General features: G+C 35.9%; 2 protein-coding genes across 3 annotated transcripts; one reads left to right on the top strand and one right to left on the bottom strand.

Annotated features, from left to right (window-relative positions):
* Nucleotides 1-11411: 11411 nt before the first annotated feature.
* On the bottom strand, nucleotides 11412-12876 carry LOC108777410 (type-1 angiotensin II receptor-associated protein). 2 transcript variants are annotated; one of them, XM_018544284.1, is made up of 6 exons: nucleotides 12804-12876; nucleotides 12508-12542; nucleotides 12296-12407; nucleotides 12132-12207; nucleotides 11864-12001; nucleotides 11412-11551 (listed from the first exon to the last, which is right to left on the bottom strand). In XM_018544284.1, the coding sequence occupies exons 1-6, from the start codon at nucleotides 12840-12842 to the stop codon at nucleotides 11481-11483; spliced, it is 471 nt and encodes a 156-aa protein (XP_018399786.1). In that variant the 5' UTR covers nucleotides 12843-12876; the 3' UTR covers nucleotides 11412-11480. The 2 variants fall into 2 exon arrangements, 1 of the variants encoding a protein (XP_018399786.1); XR_001940822.1 differs by having other exon boundaries at nucleotides 11478-11551; nucleotides 11794-12001.
* Nucleotides 12877-13732: 856 nt separating this feature from the next.
* Nucleotides 13733-16357, top strand: Mccc2 (methylcrotonyl-CoA carboxylase subunit 2). The gene is made up of 9 exons (XM_018544239.1): nucleotides 13733-13849; nucleotides 14093-14346; nucleotides 14413-14684; nucleotides 14851-14998; nucleotides 15071-15486; nucleotides 15587-15721; nucleotides 15805-15941; nucleotides 16007-16092; nucleotides 16154-16357. The coding sequence occupies exons 1-9, from the start codon at nucleotides 13733-13735 to the stop codon at nucleotides 16269-16271; spliced, it is 1683 nt and encodes a 560-aa protein (XP_018399741.1). The 3' UTR covers nucleotides 16272-16357.
* The last annotated feature ends 431 nt before the right edge of the window (nucleotides 16358-16788 follow it).

Genomic DNA, 16788 nt, shown 5'->3' on the forward strand with positions numbered 1-16788 from the left:
CTTCAAACCTCGTGCGGGCCATTGAACGTCAGAAGGTGACGTCGCGCGCTCGAGGACAGTGGCACCTGCCAAAAAAAATCGGAGCCCCTTTTTTTCACAGCCGCCAGGAGAGAGCCCCATGTGCACATTTGTTGTTCGAACCCCGGTCGCGTGGACGAGCGCGTCGCGCATACGCATGCACGTAGGTACGCGTACTATGCGTCTCGGCTTATACATGTGGGCCAAACTTAACGAAATCTGACCAGATGTCTATTTCGAAACGTAGCGCAGGTCGGTGCCGCGTGTCGCCGAAACCTACTCGGTGCATATGCGCTTCACGCGTACGTATGAATTCGTGCGTGCGTGCGTGCGTGCGTGTTGTCACACATATGATTCTAGCCAGATTCGCTCTCTATCGAATTGCACGTGCCTGTTGGTGCTTTACAGGTGGCATTGTGCACCATCTCTTCCTAATGTTTGTTAACTTGATGTATCACTCAAAACAAAAAAAAATTATATATAATTACTATTATATAATAAATATAAAAATCATTTTTATTACTATTAATTTTTTATCATAATTATTATTGTCGTAGAATAAATTAATTACACAAAAATATCTACAGTGATGGCTCTCAGTTGGCATTTATTCTAAACAGAACCTACATCTTTTTAGATTAATTTTTTGTTATCAAACTGTGTGGATCGAGTTTTAAGTTTTAATTCAATATGGATGAATATTTTCAATGTTTTAATCACGTGCGATCAATATATGCACGCAAAAACCGATTTACAGATATTTTGTGTAACGTGGAAGCAGAAAAAAAAACTCGTGCTAATAATAAATCACTTTAAATAGTTGTAATTAGAATTAACAGCCTTAGAAAATTATGCATGCTGTGAACATTAAAACGCTACTTTATGTTACAATGTTCTGCTGCGGCGCAAACGATAAAACGTAATTGAGAACCATCGTGGCTACGCCAATGAAGCAAGGGGATACCAGGATATGGTGCCCCTTGTAGGGTGGTGCTTTCAGTCAAGCTGGTAAGAGACACGACTCTCTAGGACGATAGGTATTTGTCCTCACGGAGGATGACATTCGATCGTATCGCGATGAGATTTTCGAAGACGATGAACTTTTATTTTTACCCATACCGTCAATCCTGAAATATAACTGTATCTCTCTTTCAAGTCCCGTGCTCTTCGAATATTAACGGTAAAATATAATCACTAGCAAAATGTACAACTATCGAGGAAAATAAAGAAGAAATTTATATAAGTCTCTTTGAGATATGAGATTACAATCATTTACAGCAGCGATCTCGAGAACGATGTATATGGAGAATCGTACGCGGATCATCCGGCATCTTTTTTTATCGCGCCAAGCTCGTTTCTGTAACCCAGTTCTCGCCGCGGCTAATGGACTTTTGCTCTTCTCCGTGGAGCGTCGCAAATTTGTGGAGAGGAAATAAAGGTGATAGGGGGGGAGGGCGTACAGAGAGATGAACAGAAAGGAACTGTAAAGAGCGAGCGGTACGACTGCGAGAAAAAAAAGAGGACAGAAAGAACCGGAGAGACAGAGTGCAAAGTAACGAGAGCGAGAGAGCCGCGGAGAGAGAGAAAGAGAGTGGAGCCGGAGCGCGCGAGTTTCACGCAGTGGCAAATTCATATCGACCATAACAGGAGCGAGGCGAATGGCGTATATGCGGTTCGGTAACGAGGGACTTGCATTAGTCAGGAATTCTCGAGTGGCGTGCGCCCGTGTTTTTCGCAAAAAGCCTTAAAATGTCTTCCATTTTCCGTCGTTTGCCTTCCGCCGCCATGCAGTTGTTCCTGGCCGCCAAAAGTAACGGTGATGAGATCGAGTGTTGTACGCGGCATGTGAGAATTGCATAACGCTTTACTCTTAAATATACAATTTGGAAAAAGAAATTATTTTAATACAATACCAGAGAATTTCTCCGTGAATTAAAATATCAACGCGTGAGAATATTATCCGACAATATCCTATTTCCTATGACTGTTATGTAATTATGATAACCCTACATTACTCGCGTGGATGTTTTAACACAATTACTCACGTGGGGTGTTTTTGACATTCCAACATTCTCATTTTCCACATCTATATATCTCTCTCTCTCTCAAAGATTTATAATTAAATAAAGATTGGTAATATTCTACACATCTTTTAAAAATAGATAAAAGCAAACATGTTTTTTTAAATTATAAAATAATTTGCACTAAATATTATAATGTGTATAAATAGCACTGGTTACATTTAACGAATTTATGAGATATCCTGAAACGCGTAATAAAGGATTGATACATATAATATAATTTAAATATTTCAATCTTAAATCATAAAAGTTTCAGTTAAATTATCTCGAAAAACATACAAGTTTAATAAAACCAACAAAAATGAATGATTATGACACACGTTAACTCGATATATTATTAACGATAAATTATCAACTTTTCGACGTAAAAAGATTGTTATTAACAATATCGAGTCGATGCGAGCAGGGATTCGCGTGACCTATCGGCACCACTGCACGCTCGTGAGCTTGCGAGAGAACGAGACGGGACGAGTGATGAAGAAAACGCGAGAGGGAGAGAGAACGAGGACAAGAGCGACAAAGCTGGATAGCGTGCCCGATACAACAACGGACGAGGAGAGAACGATTCTGATTGGGAGAATGCGCGGTTGGGAGAGGATGCTCGGTTCGGCGAGGAAAGGGGAGGAAGGGGGGGGGGGATCGAGTTTAGGGCGACGGGTAAACGGGGACGGTCGAGGGCGAGAGGGGTAGAAGCAGATGCTCATCGAGTCCCCGCTGTAAATGTAGATTATGCCCGCGCCCTTAATTTGTGTGCGTGCATACGTGAACGCGCTCTGGACTTGGCCTTTCCTAAGGAGAGGATTGAAAACCGTCCAAGGAGACCGCCGCCGCCGCCGCCGCCGACTCTGGATAAAATTCGCCAGAATATATTTATAACCGCGATACCGCTATCTCCTTCGCGGAATCTGCCTGCAACTCGCGTAAACGAGCTCTCGCAAAATTGCACTTCCAGTATTAATAAACCACTCAGTATTAATAAACAAAGCGACGGGTCTGATTGGAATATCGCGGATTTACGCGGAGAGATTAAGCAGGATTTTTTTTTTTATCGCTGATAATCGCGTACATTCACTTTATCGTGCTACTCGCATTTCTCTTAAATCGCATTGGAGAGAATTTACATTTAATAAATTAATATATCTGCAAAGAGAGTGTTACACTATATAAGTTTTCGAAGGTTCAAACATTGCAAAAAAATTGTCAGAAACTAACACTTAATCTTTAATTAGAAAAAAAATAGATTCGTTTTAAATGTTAATTGACGGATTCTTTTCTTACTGAAATCAGTGAGATTTAAACGCGAGGAGAGAGCGAAGCCGAAATTCTACGGCAATTTTAGATTGTGCGGCATCGCGATGGTACATTTTTCCGACGCCGGCGGAAGATGACGCACCCTCCTCCATATTTTAAGTATGTGGATTTTCGACATGAGCCATTATAAGTTCGAGGACGCGCGCGCGAGGCGCGTGCACGCGAGACGGGGAAAGAAAGGTCGAGAAAGAGGCGGCGGTACGCGGGAGCGAGAAAAAACGGAGAAAGAGAGAGAGACGGAGCGAGAGGCAGGTGCATCACGGTGACACTCCCTCGATAATTCTCCAGAGAGAGAGAGAGAGAGAGAAGGAAGAGAGACGGCGGTAGCTGGAGAAAGAAAAAGAGAGAAGGACCTAAGTCACGAGTGTTGTGTCTGGAGCTCGTTTATGGTCGTTCGGTTAAACTCTCGCTCCGAGGAAGGAGAGTTTCGAAAATGGCGCCGGCGTGGAGTTCGGTGGACCCCGGTCGGGGAATATTGTGCATGGCAACCTTCGCGGTACGATACGGGATATCTCGCGATCGAGGGAGAGTCGCGAAAACGGCGTTATTGGGATATCCGACGCTCGAAATATTCCATTCGCGAAAGGCAACCTTATTTCATACAGGAAATTGCGCGCGAGTCGTACGTTGGCCAGAAAAGGGCACGAGCAAATAATATTTCCTTAACTTTTTAGAAGTCAGGAATTTATTTTTAAAAACCTTATATAGCTTTCTTCTCGAATAAGATTTATATAATTCATTATTTCATTGTATTTTCCTTGTCTTATTGTTAAAATAGAACATTGTTTTAGCGCCACTACAGTGGCTCTTTTCCGTAAAAAGATGAAAACAATTAAATAATGGTTGCGTTTAGCAGAAAAAGCAGCTTTTTGCAACTGTTGTAAGATTCTTTAGTATGATTGGTTTATACATTTAGATCTAGTAAGGAATTAAGGAAAAGACTAATCATATTAAAATGAAAGGACGTTACAACTGCAAGACTGTTAATATTTCTTTACTAGAGAAACACTGAACAGAATTGTTATAAATTCCCTTATCCTAAAATTCCGTAAGTTTTCTCTAATTTCTTGAGAAAAATTCACAATTTTCAACGACTTTCAATAATATTTTGAAATTTTTTGTATTTTCGTCCCGATTTGGAAAAACTATTTTTGCTGCAGTTTAACACAGCAATATAAATTACTATTAATATCGCTTGCATGTTTACTTGTTGATAGTATTTCAAAACTGCGTGGGTGTGATGTACGTATATTCAAATTTCTTTAAAGCCAAGAATTTTAGTTTTCCATTTTTAATGTGTAAAATTTCCTGAATTTTCCCTAATTTCGCTGACGTTTTCGATTTCCCTGACAATTCTCTGATTCCCAGTTTTGTGGCAATCCTGCTGAACTAAACGAATATATGACAAAAAAACATTTAACAACTGGAAGTCGCAACACGATAGCGACAGCACAAATGGAGCGACAGCATTTCGAACGTTCGATGCGCGAACGTTCGTTTGCACTATACGTGAATCACACATGTGTTGTTAAACTATATTTTATCGAGCTCGCTATACTTCCTGAAACAAACTAGTGCCCCAGGTAGATTTACTCGTGAGTCACACCGTGCGTGACTAATTTTAGATCCGTTAGGTTTCGGCACTGCGTGTGTTTTCGCGGCATTACGCGTAAATTCAAATCAGATTATTTTCTCGCGCCGGCGCGAACGTTTATCTTCGCCGATGGATTCTCCGGGATGCATCTCGTCGCCACGGCGAAATCATTCTCGAAGCAGCCGTTTCACCGACGTCATAAAACACGGAGAGACAATGAAACGCTTATCTCTCTGACCGCCTTTTATCTCTGTTTATGTACGTTACTATGTTGCGTGACTGATAAAATTTCAGTCGATCAGTTAATTATACACAATGGGAAATCAGAGCGCAAAGATTCACCACAATGGGTGTGATCTTTACGGAGAGTAAATTAGAGTAGAGTAAATTATAAAATAGACAACGGGGGTAATCACTTAATGTAGATAATTGTGGAACGGTGTCAATGAAATCATTATAAAATTTATACGAAATTCAGATATATAATTCAATAATTATATATTACATATGCAAGTACAAGAAATAATTGTGTAATATTAGATAAAATCGTTTTTTTTTACCAAATGACCGCATATATAGTGAGGAAAATTATTATGTCATCAAATAAAATTATATAAAATTAAATGAAATCATGTAGGACAATATTTCAGATAGTGGTTACCCCCTCGACACCGGAAGTATTTTCGGTAAGTGGAATACAAGCTATTTTGGGATACTCTTGCACTTGAACCCTATAACGACGATATATGTGCATAGAAGAACAGTTTTATTAAAGTATCTAAAAATTTATAGCCAGATACGGATTTAAAAATAATTTTATGAATAAGAACCGGTTGTTCCATCTTCGGATAAACTATGTAATAATTTACCTATCAACAAAAGTAAATAAAAGAATAGAAGAGTAAGAGTATAAAAGGGTAAAAAAGTAAAACAGTGGTTCACCCGCCAAAAGATAGAACTCAGCTCAAGTCATCAAAATAATTATGTAGGAATTAAAACAAAGAAATTAAACAGACAAATGAGAGTCACGCGCAGTTATCAGTGCACAAATTAACAAATATTAAATTATTTTAAATCATACGTTTCGATTCCTCTTTGGGCCATCCTCAGTGAATAATATCGATATGTATAAAATTAGGAAAGCATTAAAATTTTAAACTTTCTTGTTTTAACATCGAAAATTGTTATTATAATTATATACGTTTAAGCTACGTTGATTGCTAGAATGTCAAAACTTTTTGCAGCATTGCTTATTATGTTTGAGCATTCTATAATTATCTAGATCGTCAATAAAATTATTTTTTGTACTTAAGTCCTAAATCTATAAATAAATTTTTAGATGCTTGAGCAAAATCGAATTTTCTCCCTATATGTATTTCAGGAAATTATAAAGATATTACGTTGCGTGATTTACTTTAGAGTGACAGACTTAATCTAAATGATTATTTCTCTTGTTTATTATTAAATTATGTTATACTAAAGTGATTAATAATAATTTTACTAATATAATATAAGTCTGTTGTCACAATGCTTTTGCTATTATCCTCTATGCTTACGATAAGACCGAAATTTAATACGAACTGTTTGTAAAATAACATACAGAGCTATCGTGCCGTAAATTGAAGGCTCGCGACCGCTGTAATATGGCTCGTTAAGTATGGTACGCAAAGTAATACGAGCCTTAATAACGACCGCGGCGCAGAAAGATCCGCGACGAAGGTCTCTTCGACGCGAAACTACAATCGTCAAGATTAACGGGCCGAAACGAACCGACGACAGTCAACTATCTCATAGTTATCAAATTATAAGAAACGAGACTCTGCGAATCTGACACCCGGTGAAAACATTCGAGCGTAAATAACGAATCCCATCGATTCTGTCACAACGGTGCTTCGATCGTCGAGGTCGGAGATGTTTAATCTTCTGTCGTAAAAATACTACCGACGTGAAGACACTCGATAGACGCGATATCAAACATCTTGCTATGAATTTAATATTGCTGAGAAACATAATTTATTTACAGTACGTAACGTAACTCGGTGTGATTGCTCATTTCATTAAGAAAAATGTCTGAGGAAATGGATGAATCAGAAGATTCTGATTATATCAGAATTCAGGTTATCTCAAACAGATTTCTAGTAGATTTAACCAGAAAATTCTGATTCTAATTCTTTTTCAACCAAAATTCTAATTAATCTAATCAGACATTTTCCTCAGTGTTTGCACACTAAAAAAATGTACTAAATCTTAGTATAATGATTCTAAAGTATCTCAAAATTTAGGTAGATATCTGAAAATAATTTTATTTATAAAATATTTAATTTATTCTATCAAAATAGAAATTCAAGCATGATGAATGAGGGTACAAAACATTTTGGAACTTTAGCAATCAACTATAGGAACCTACATAATTATTTTGATGGTTCAACACAATTATATTCAAATCTGTATCCAGCTAAATTTTTAAATACTTCAGCTAATCCGTTCTTTCCGTGCGAGTGCCTGAAGTTATGCAGAACATTGTTTTGTAACCACTGTGTAAAGGCTCGCGGACTCGACGTTGCTCATTCCTGCCGTCTTGTTTGTCGTCCTAGGAAGTTTCACGGCATACGCAATGCCACGCGATATAAATTATATTTAACCGAATAGCTGGCGCAGAGCTCCCGCAGCGTTTCAAAGGAATATGGGAACGCCTCGGACGAGACGTCTAAAACGTAGTTTTTGCGGTCTTTCCGAGCCGCTCGGCTGCGCCGAACTTAGCGTACAAGAGAGCCTACAGCATCCGTCATCTTCCAAACAGCGTCTCAAACCAAACAAACGTTTGAGATTTAGTTAACCAACTATGCCGTGAATTGCCGCGCAACGCATCTCGCACCCTCCTCTGAATTGCAATTTCATAATTGCTTTGTGCACATCTAGAAATGATAATTAACGTGGGAATCTCGTGGTTTCAAAAAGCATTGTAATACCATGAGAATAATTCAACATCGTCTAAAGAACAAATATTATAATAAGTGCTCTTGTAAGTGCACTGAGAGAAAAATTTTTGATATTCGTTACTGTAATTACAATTATTAATACTGTAAGTAATACATTAATAATAACTATGTAAACAGTTCTATCAATAATATAGTATGTATAATTATTAATTTTAAATATTATAACAGTAATAATTATAATTATAATAATATATGTAATTATAGTTACAAATACCAAACAATTTTCTCTCAGTGTAATATATATACAATCGTTCGAAAAACAGTTTGTAAAATACAACTACAGGCTTAATATACAAAGTGGAGCAAGGTGGAAACATTACATTTTTCAATAATTTTAATTACAACATTTAACCCACCGCCGGCAACATGAATATTAACTCTTCCGTCAGCAGTAACAGAGCAAATTTTTTTATTACGAATGATATAAAAATCTGAAAAAATTCTGGAATACCTGTTATAAGCATCGTATTTTACTTATTTTATTGTTTTATACATTTAAATATAATTATCAAAATTCGCAATCAAAATATCGATAATGCACATTTAGATATCTCAGTTGCGGAGAATTATTATATCGTAATTATAAAAGATTGTATCAATATATTCTATAGCTTTGTTCCTAAAAGAAATGATCTTATAAATTATTTGTGTCTCTTGTGCCCGTTTCTACCAATATAGATCAACTTTAATCTCAGTTTAATTTACCTCTTTATCCTTTTATAATTCTTGAAACTAGAAAGCGATAAAAAATTAAACCAAGATCACAATTAATCTATATTGGTAGAAACGGGCATTAGAAATAAAAAAAAAAGAATTAGTTGAGAAGCGAGATTAAGATTATTAAATCAAACTATATTAGTAAATGTAATATGATGAACATTATATCTTTTTTGTCAAGCTCATTTTATTGATAAACAAATAAAAGTTATCGCAAACAATCTGCCAAATATGAAACATTGAAAAACTAGCGGGGGCTAGAAATTGACACATGTGATGACAATCAAAAGATCCACAAAGGATGAGAACCGCTTTCGAGAGGTAACGCACGATTCTGCGGCACGCAACGGCGCATCGCTTCGTGGCTGCTTCTCTGGCAGGTGTATGAAGCGAGAAATAAAAGAAAAACGGCGTTCGCGGAGGCTGACTGCTGAGGAAGCGAGAGAAAGAGAGAAAGAAAGAGAGAGAGAGAGAGAGAGAGAGAGAGAGAGAGAGAGAGAGAGAGAGAGAGAAGAGAAAGGAAGAGAGAAAAGAGGTTCGAGAAAGAAGGAAAAAGGATTCGATTTATGGACTCTCGCATTACATCCGAGCGATTAACCACTAACGATTCGTACGATCGCGGTGACGTTCCGCAACGTCCCGGTATGTGGCACGTGGGTACGAAACTGCGATAATACGAGAGATCGACGGGAGCGGAACGAAGCATCGCGACGGGGATCATCTCTTTCCCGGCAGCCTCCCTATCGGAGCTCACCCTCGCATTCATACGAGCATGCTCCACACTGCTCCACACATTCATACACACACACAAACATATCGCTCCATCGCTTACACTGTTGCACATGACAGCGAATGGCGACGGACGTCTCTTTAACGCGTTCTAGGTTATGTTATTCGCATCCCGGCGCGATGCCGTGATGCACGCGAGGGCGAGAAATTCACGGAGCCGACGGAGAGATAATCGGAAGAGAGTAACCAGGATGCGGGGAACACGAGGCAGAGAGCCGTTGCGCTCGTCGCTAGTTGCCGTCGACGGGGCAGCACTGTCCAGGGCACTGACAAGCGAACCAAAACACAGAGCAAGGTAAGGCCCTGGCGGCCGTCAACGACACGATCGCCCGACGCGCCGATCCTCGGTGCGATCGCGGGCGACGCGGGCTCGATCGACCGCCGGCTGAGACGCCGACGGGCTCTTAGATACGCACGACGCACCGGCTAAAGACACTAGACACACCGGAGGAGGAGATAGAGGGAGAGAGACGTCCGTCGCTTTATCCTCCACAGGGGCCACATACGGAGCAAGGTATCCCCGTGCGCGAGGAAAGACACGGACACTACCGACGACTCACACTCACCAGGCTTATTGGCGATCTTGTTGAAACAGTTCTGAAAGACCTCGTAGAGATGCATCGGCTCGTCGTCGCTGGCCGCCATGTTTTCACACGGGACGTGAAAACGAGTGGACGTTCTGTGATCGAGGTAAGTGGGCACGGTTTCGCGGTGTGGCCGCGCGCGGAGCCACACTCCTCCCGCTACGATCACCCACACTACTGAACTGTGCCGCTTCACGGATGCGGCTCTTATACCCGCGACAGTGGCGCCATCGCGCGTCTCTGGCCGGGCAGCGTCGAGTTTCGCGCGCCGTGTCTTCGAAATGCAATAATCGCAACTGGGCACCTAGCTATCGTCAGCTATCGTGAAGCAAATCGAAATGAATTCCGATTGAAGAGAGTGTCATCTAGTTTCTTTTAGAAAATACAATAGAAATCTAGAAAATAATTGAATAATTCTAATCGAAATCCATTTCAAATAACTTTATAATACTTTCAATTTCACATATATTGCAAAGATAGAAATATACATACATTAAAATTTTGTAAAAATTATACATTATGGTTCTTTATTTTTAGAAATAACAAGTATAAAAAGAAATTTAGAGAAATTAAATCATTAAGATATGAAAGGAGATTTGCTGGATCGCAACCATTTGGGGCAATTTTCTCTCGATGACGATGCTTGCATTAAAATTTTTATTCACAAGTCAATAGTAGAAATAGTTATACAGAATAAAGATTCTGAATGTGTTAAAAATATTAGGTACATACAACGATCTGTGTAGAAATATACATCTATGATATATAAGATTTATTAAAACGTTGTATTCGACATTAACTTTAAATAGACAATAAAAATAATATAATTCACAAATATGATTAGTTAATTAAAGTAACTTATGCCTCTGTGTAACATTGCTACGTTATTATTGTATAATTAGATAAAATATCGTTAAAAAAATATCGTTAAATATATTTAAACATAATTATATATAAATTTTAATTATATATAAATATAATTATATAAAATATATATTCTTTGATTTTAAAAAAACTTTTAACAAAACATTATGTAAAGCAACTTATATATTTAAACATTTACTCATTAATGCTAATATAGCATTAATAAATAATCTTGCAAAATTAATAATCTAAAATATATTATGTCACAAATATGTATATATCATATGGACATATACTCTGTTGGTCTATTCAGATTGATTTTACTTAAAATGTAATTAATTTTCTTATTAATTTAAATAATTTTAAATAAAAAATGTAATATCTTTTTTTCTGTAAATATTTTTTATTTTTTAGAACTTGTTAATCATATTGACTCAAATTATACGATCGTAGAGTAATTAATTTAAACAGACCAGCAGAATTAAAAGCAGAATAAATGTTTCCAAATAAATTCTATTCAATCTTAAACTCCCTCAAAATCGGAGTTTTGCGGGACGGGATGAGAAATCTCCTCGTACTCTTGTCTGCCGTAGCCTATAAAGAATTTAAACAATATAACATAGTTAATATAAATATAACGTAATCTAATTTTATTTACAATCATTAAGAAGATCTGTTGTAGCACATTATACTTTCATGCAACATAAATTAAAGCAAAAAGCAGTCTAATAGGAGTGTCATAACTGAGTACAGAGATACCTAAGTAACTAAAAATCATGTATTATTAATAATGCATAGAATAACTGCAATTTGCAATAAAGCATACGTGCACATACTTAAAATCAGATCTTGACGAAGCACTGACGCACTACAAAAGCGTAGACACGTAGCCAGTGATTTACTGACCCATGGCAGGACTTGGTGCAAATACTGTGGCTAAATTGCCATTTCTCCCTTGACCTACTCGCAACAGATATATACTCGAGATAGGACGAGCGATTAAGTTTATAACCATAAGGGCTGCGCTAAACTTTTCAGATCCATCTGCAAATTAATGAAATCAAACACAAATCTTTTGATCAATTAACAATTTTTAATATCTTATCTTCCTTCTTTCTTTGTTAATAACTGCAACATATATGTACCATGTATTCAATCTAGTCAATATACTCACCTGAGTACAGACTTGGATAATAGAGAGCTAATGTTATAACATCAAGAAATATAGAAATTATATTTATGAAAAACGCCTGTAAAATACATAAATATATATATATATATAATTAAAACTAATTCCAAATAAAAGTAACTAAGTTTTCTCTTCTTTTAATAACTTACAAATTGCAGTGGTTCGTCAGATTCGACACTATGAACAGCCCAAAATATGCAAACAAAGAATAGCAAGTTATAGAACAGTACAGATTTCGGACACCAACTCCCCTGTATACCCCTGTAATGTATTTTACATTTGGTACATATTATAAAGATACAAGTTTTTATAGATACATAAAATCTTTCCACTTCATTAAAGAATCCAAGCTTGTCCTTACCATGATATAAATATCAAGTGAAGGGCAAATATAATCTGAAAAATATAATGATAAACTGTGATATGATACTGTGATGTTTTTATTAATCATTTTGCAACATTTATATATTTATAAATTTATAAATTTATAAATTTAATCAAAGAATAAAGATAAACTATGAATTCAAATACAGAAGCAAATGTCAATTTGTGTACATATTTACAAAAAAATACAATATTACGTCGTAAATATCGATGACAACATTGAAAACGTACACACTGAAACAGAAGAGAACGTAGTTGACACTTGATACATACCTTTAAAGGAAAATGGGATAAATTGGTTAGATTAGGCATTTTCACCGCGTAACAGTAGTCTGTATACCAATAATGACGAAGAAAATAACTGATTAATTGAAATGAGATTTAAAATATATTTCTCTGACTCAGAAAAATATCTAATCTACGTTCTATAATACGCCTACAATTTTCGATTGAACAACACATGAAACACAATGAAACATATATACAGATACTATAATTACCGCATATAAGTATAGTGCGTATATCAGCTGTGCATCAGTAGCGCCAAACAGCGTCTTTTGTAGCTGCTGCCATCTAACAAAGATGCCAAATTAAAATTGGTTAATACATATCTATTTTTACCAATGTAGATTAATTTAATTTACCTTTTATCTATTTCTAACAATTAGAAAAGGATAAAGAGTAAATTAAATTGAATATAAAATTACTGTGTGTGTATATAACAGTCATTAATCAGAGTTGGAGGCAGCGATGATTTGATTATAGATCTGTTCTTTTCAGCTGAACTTCTCTTGCACCATTTATCTTCTCTCTCTTTCCTCTTTTTCTCTCCATATACTGAAGAGAAAAAGAGAAAATATAAATAGTGCAAGACAGTGTAAGAAATTTAATTGACTTATTGTGCATCAAATAATGTCAACAGTCAAATAAATAAAATACCACTATGTTATGTGCACGTATACAACGTAATCGTATACGCACTGACATGCATATCACAGCCATGTGTGTGCAAGCGGTCGAGTCATCGTGATAGACGTGATAAGAAGACCAAGAAGACGTTACTGATTTTCCATGTGCGTCAGAGGCTCTCAAGTTTGATATCTTTGAGACTGACACATTACAATAATAACTTACAACACTAACGTGCCAATTGTTGTCGCGACTGTCATTTTCCTCTTGGCGGGGTAGAAATATTTATGAACATGTTACAGAGAAGTCGTTATTTATTGAGGTATTTTCGACCCTTCGGCGTAAGATTTTATCATGAGGAAGCATCCGTCGTCGGCACTACTCCAGATACCAGTTCACCGGTATATCAGGTTAGGAAGTACAGTTGTAAATTTTATTATTTTTGTAACTGTAGAGTTGTTAGACTTCTGTTTAAAAAATGCAATAATATTATAATTTATGAAAATTATAAAAATTAATGTTTGATGTTATGAATAACATTGTTTCCAGCTTTTTTTTTAATTATATAAATCTAATTATGTAAATTTTGTAATACAAATGAATTATGTGTTTTTAAATATATTATGTGTGTAAAATTATTTTTAATGTTACAGGAAAATTACATGCAAATGAAAAATCTTATTGATGAATTGAAGAACACTGTGGAGAAAATAGTTGAAGGTGGTGGACCGAAAGCCAGAGACAGACATCTAAGCAAAGGAAAACTTTTACCTCGAGAACGGATAAATACACTTTTAGATAAAAATTCACCTTTCTTAGAATTATCACAATTAGCAGGTTACAAGCTATATGGTGGAGAGGAGGTACCAGCAGGTGGAATTATTACTGGCATTGGAAGAATAGAAGGGTATGTCATGGATAACAAAATAAATTTTGACTTTTTTGAAAGCTCAGTACTTTAAATATTTTTTAGCACTGAATGTATAATAATTGCAAATGATCCTACTGTAAAGGCTGGTACATATTACCCTATAACGGTCAAGAAGCAGTTACGAGCTCAAGAAATTGCAGAAGAAAATAGATTGCCTTGCATTTATTTGGTTGATAGTGGAGGAGCCAATCTGCCTAGACAGGATGATGTATTTCCTGATAAAATGCATTTTGGTAGAACCTTCTATAATCAAGCCAACATGAGTGCTAAAGGAATAGCTCAAATTGCAGTGGTTTTAGGAAGTTGTACAGCAGGTTTGTCATTATTTTGTTAAATTTGTTAGAGTGGAATCATCTTAAAAAGTGTAAAAAATTGAGCCAGTCTTGAAAAAGAATGGCTTAATTTTCAATCTTTAAGAATGAAATTTTATTTTCCAAAGATTGACTCCAAAAATTTTTAGAGAATGTTGATATGTTTTAGGAGGTGCATACGTTCCTGCTATGGCTGATGAAAATATTATTGTTGGCAATCAAGGTACAATATTTTTAGCTGGCCCACCTTTGGTAAAAGCTTCAACTGGTGAAGAAGTTTCAGCGGAAGATTTAGGTGGAGCTGCGCTTCATTGTCGGTAATTATTTTAAACATCATAAACTACATATATATGGACTGTTCACATAAATGCTCAGTTATAAAATTTTAGACAATCTGGCGTAACCGATCATTACGCGATAGATGACACGCATGCTTTATATCTTGCGCGTCAAATTGTTAGAGATTTAAATTTGCAACCGCCTATGGATGTAAAAATCAATAAAAACATTGAACTACCCGTGCATGCCATTGACGACATCTATGGCATCGTCGGAACGAATCTAAAACGTCCTTATGATGTAAAAGAAGTCATCGCGAGGATTGTTGATGGTTCGAAATTTCATGAATTTAAAGCACAATACGGCGAAACATTAGTCACTGGATTTGCCAAGATTTACGGCTATCCTGTCGGCATAGTCGCAAACAATGGTGTATTATTTTCAGAAAGTGCTCTGAAGGGAGCTCATTTTGTACAGCTTTGTGCTCAAAGAAAAATCCCTCTCATTTTCCTGCAAAATATTACCGGTAAATATAATTACGTGAATGCTATTTATGTACTAACTTTTTTAAAATTCGCGCGTTAAGAAAATAAAACATAAATATACAAATTTATAAATACGTTCAGGATTCATGGTGGGTAGAGACGCAGAATTGGGAGGTATCGCCAAAAACGGCGCTAAAATGGTAACAGCAGTAGCATGCGCGCAGGTACCGAAGATTACTGTAATAATCGGAGGATCTTATGGAGCTGGGAACTACGGTAATTTTTCTTGCTTTAGCTATTTTAATTTTTTTTTTCTAAAGAGAAAGAAAGAGAATTTATGATAATATAAGTTTGAATAGGAATGTGTGGTCGAGCTTATTCTCCACGTTTTCTTTATTGCTGGCCAAACGCTAAAATATCTGTAATGGGAGGAGAACAAGCAGCGAGCGTATTAGCACAAATCACGAAAGATCAACGTGCGAGAGAAGGCAAACAGGTGTGACTTGTTAATTGCTGTTTTTTTAACATGTAGACATATATGAATAAATATCAATTTTGCAGTGGACTCAAGAAGAGGAAGAGAATCTCAAGAATCCGATTATAGAACAGTTCGAAAAGGAAGGCAGTCCTTATTATTCTAGTGCTAGGTAAATTATTGTTATGTACAGAAAATATTTATTTTATTTATAATATTCTGATATTTTTTAGACTATGGGATGATGGTGTGATTGATCCTGTGGACACACGAGTCGTGCTTGGTTTGAGTTTGTCAGCGAGTCTGAACGCGCCTATACATGACACTAAATTTGGAATTTTTCGAATGTAATATAAGTACAGAGAAACGTATGAAAGTATACCTTGAAAGTACTCCATATTACTATCAAATTTTATATATCTCTTTATATTTGTATATATAAGCCAATAGTCATATTTTATTAAAAAAATATTTTTTTATCGTTGAAAATAAATTCGAAATGTTTCAAATGTAGTATAAGTACAACAATGTATGAAAGTATAGCTTGAAAGTACTACACATTATTGTTAAATTTTTTATCAATTTATATCTCATATACATATATTGTATAGATATACATATAAGCCAAAATTATATTTTGTAAAAGAAATATTTTTCTGTTAAACCATTGTTATACATTCCAAATATATGTTTTTTATTATATTTTATAATGCTGTTGATTTATAATGCTTGTTTATAATCTTATAATTCCTTCAATGCATTCCTTCTTATTACCTGAAATTTGTTATTATTTTTAGTAACACAAAATATACATTATATTTTGATTTAATTAAAATTGACTGAAATTCTTCAAAGAGGAAGAAAGAAT

This window comes from Cyphomyrmex costatus, unplaced genomic scaffold (assembly GCF_001594065.2).
Source record: "Cyphomyrmex costatus isolate MS0001 unplaced genomic scaffold, Ccosl1.0 scaffold43, whole genome shotgun sequence".
NCBI lineage: Eukaryota > Metazoa > Arthropoda > Insecta > Hymenoptera > Formicidae > Cyphomyrmex > Cyphomyrmex costatus.

What these genes read in the sequence shown, in the direction of transcription:
- LOC108777410 (XM_018544284.1), bottom strand. Translation starts at nt 12,842, where the DNA reads ATGCCTAATCTAACCAATTTATCCCATTTTCCTTTAAAG. An exon ending in TATCCCATTTTCCTTTAAAG is followed by an intron (nt 12,543 to 12,803) that starts GTATGTATCAAG and finishes TATATTTTTCAG; the next exon opens with ATTATATTTGCCCTTCACTT. An exon ending in CACTTGATATTTATATCATG is followed by an intron (nt 12,408 to 12,507) that starts GTAAGGACAAGC and finishes AATACATTACAG; the next exon opens with GGGTATACAGGGGAGTTGGT.
- Mccc2 (XM_018544239.1), top strand. Translation starts at nt 13,733, where the DNA reads ATGTTACAGAGAAGTCGTTATTTATTGAGGTATTTTCGACCCTTCGGC. An exon ending in GGCATTGGAAGAATAGAAGG is followed by an intron (nt 14,347 to 14,412) that starts GTATGTCATGGA and finishes AATATTTTTTAG; the next exon opens with CACTGAATGTATAATAATTG. An exon ending in CCTTATTATTCTAGTGCTAG is followed by an intron (nt 16,093 to 16,153) that starts GTAAATTATTGT and finishes GATATTTTTTAG; the next exon opens with ACTATGGGATGATGGTGTGA.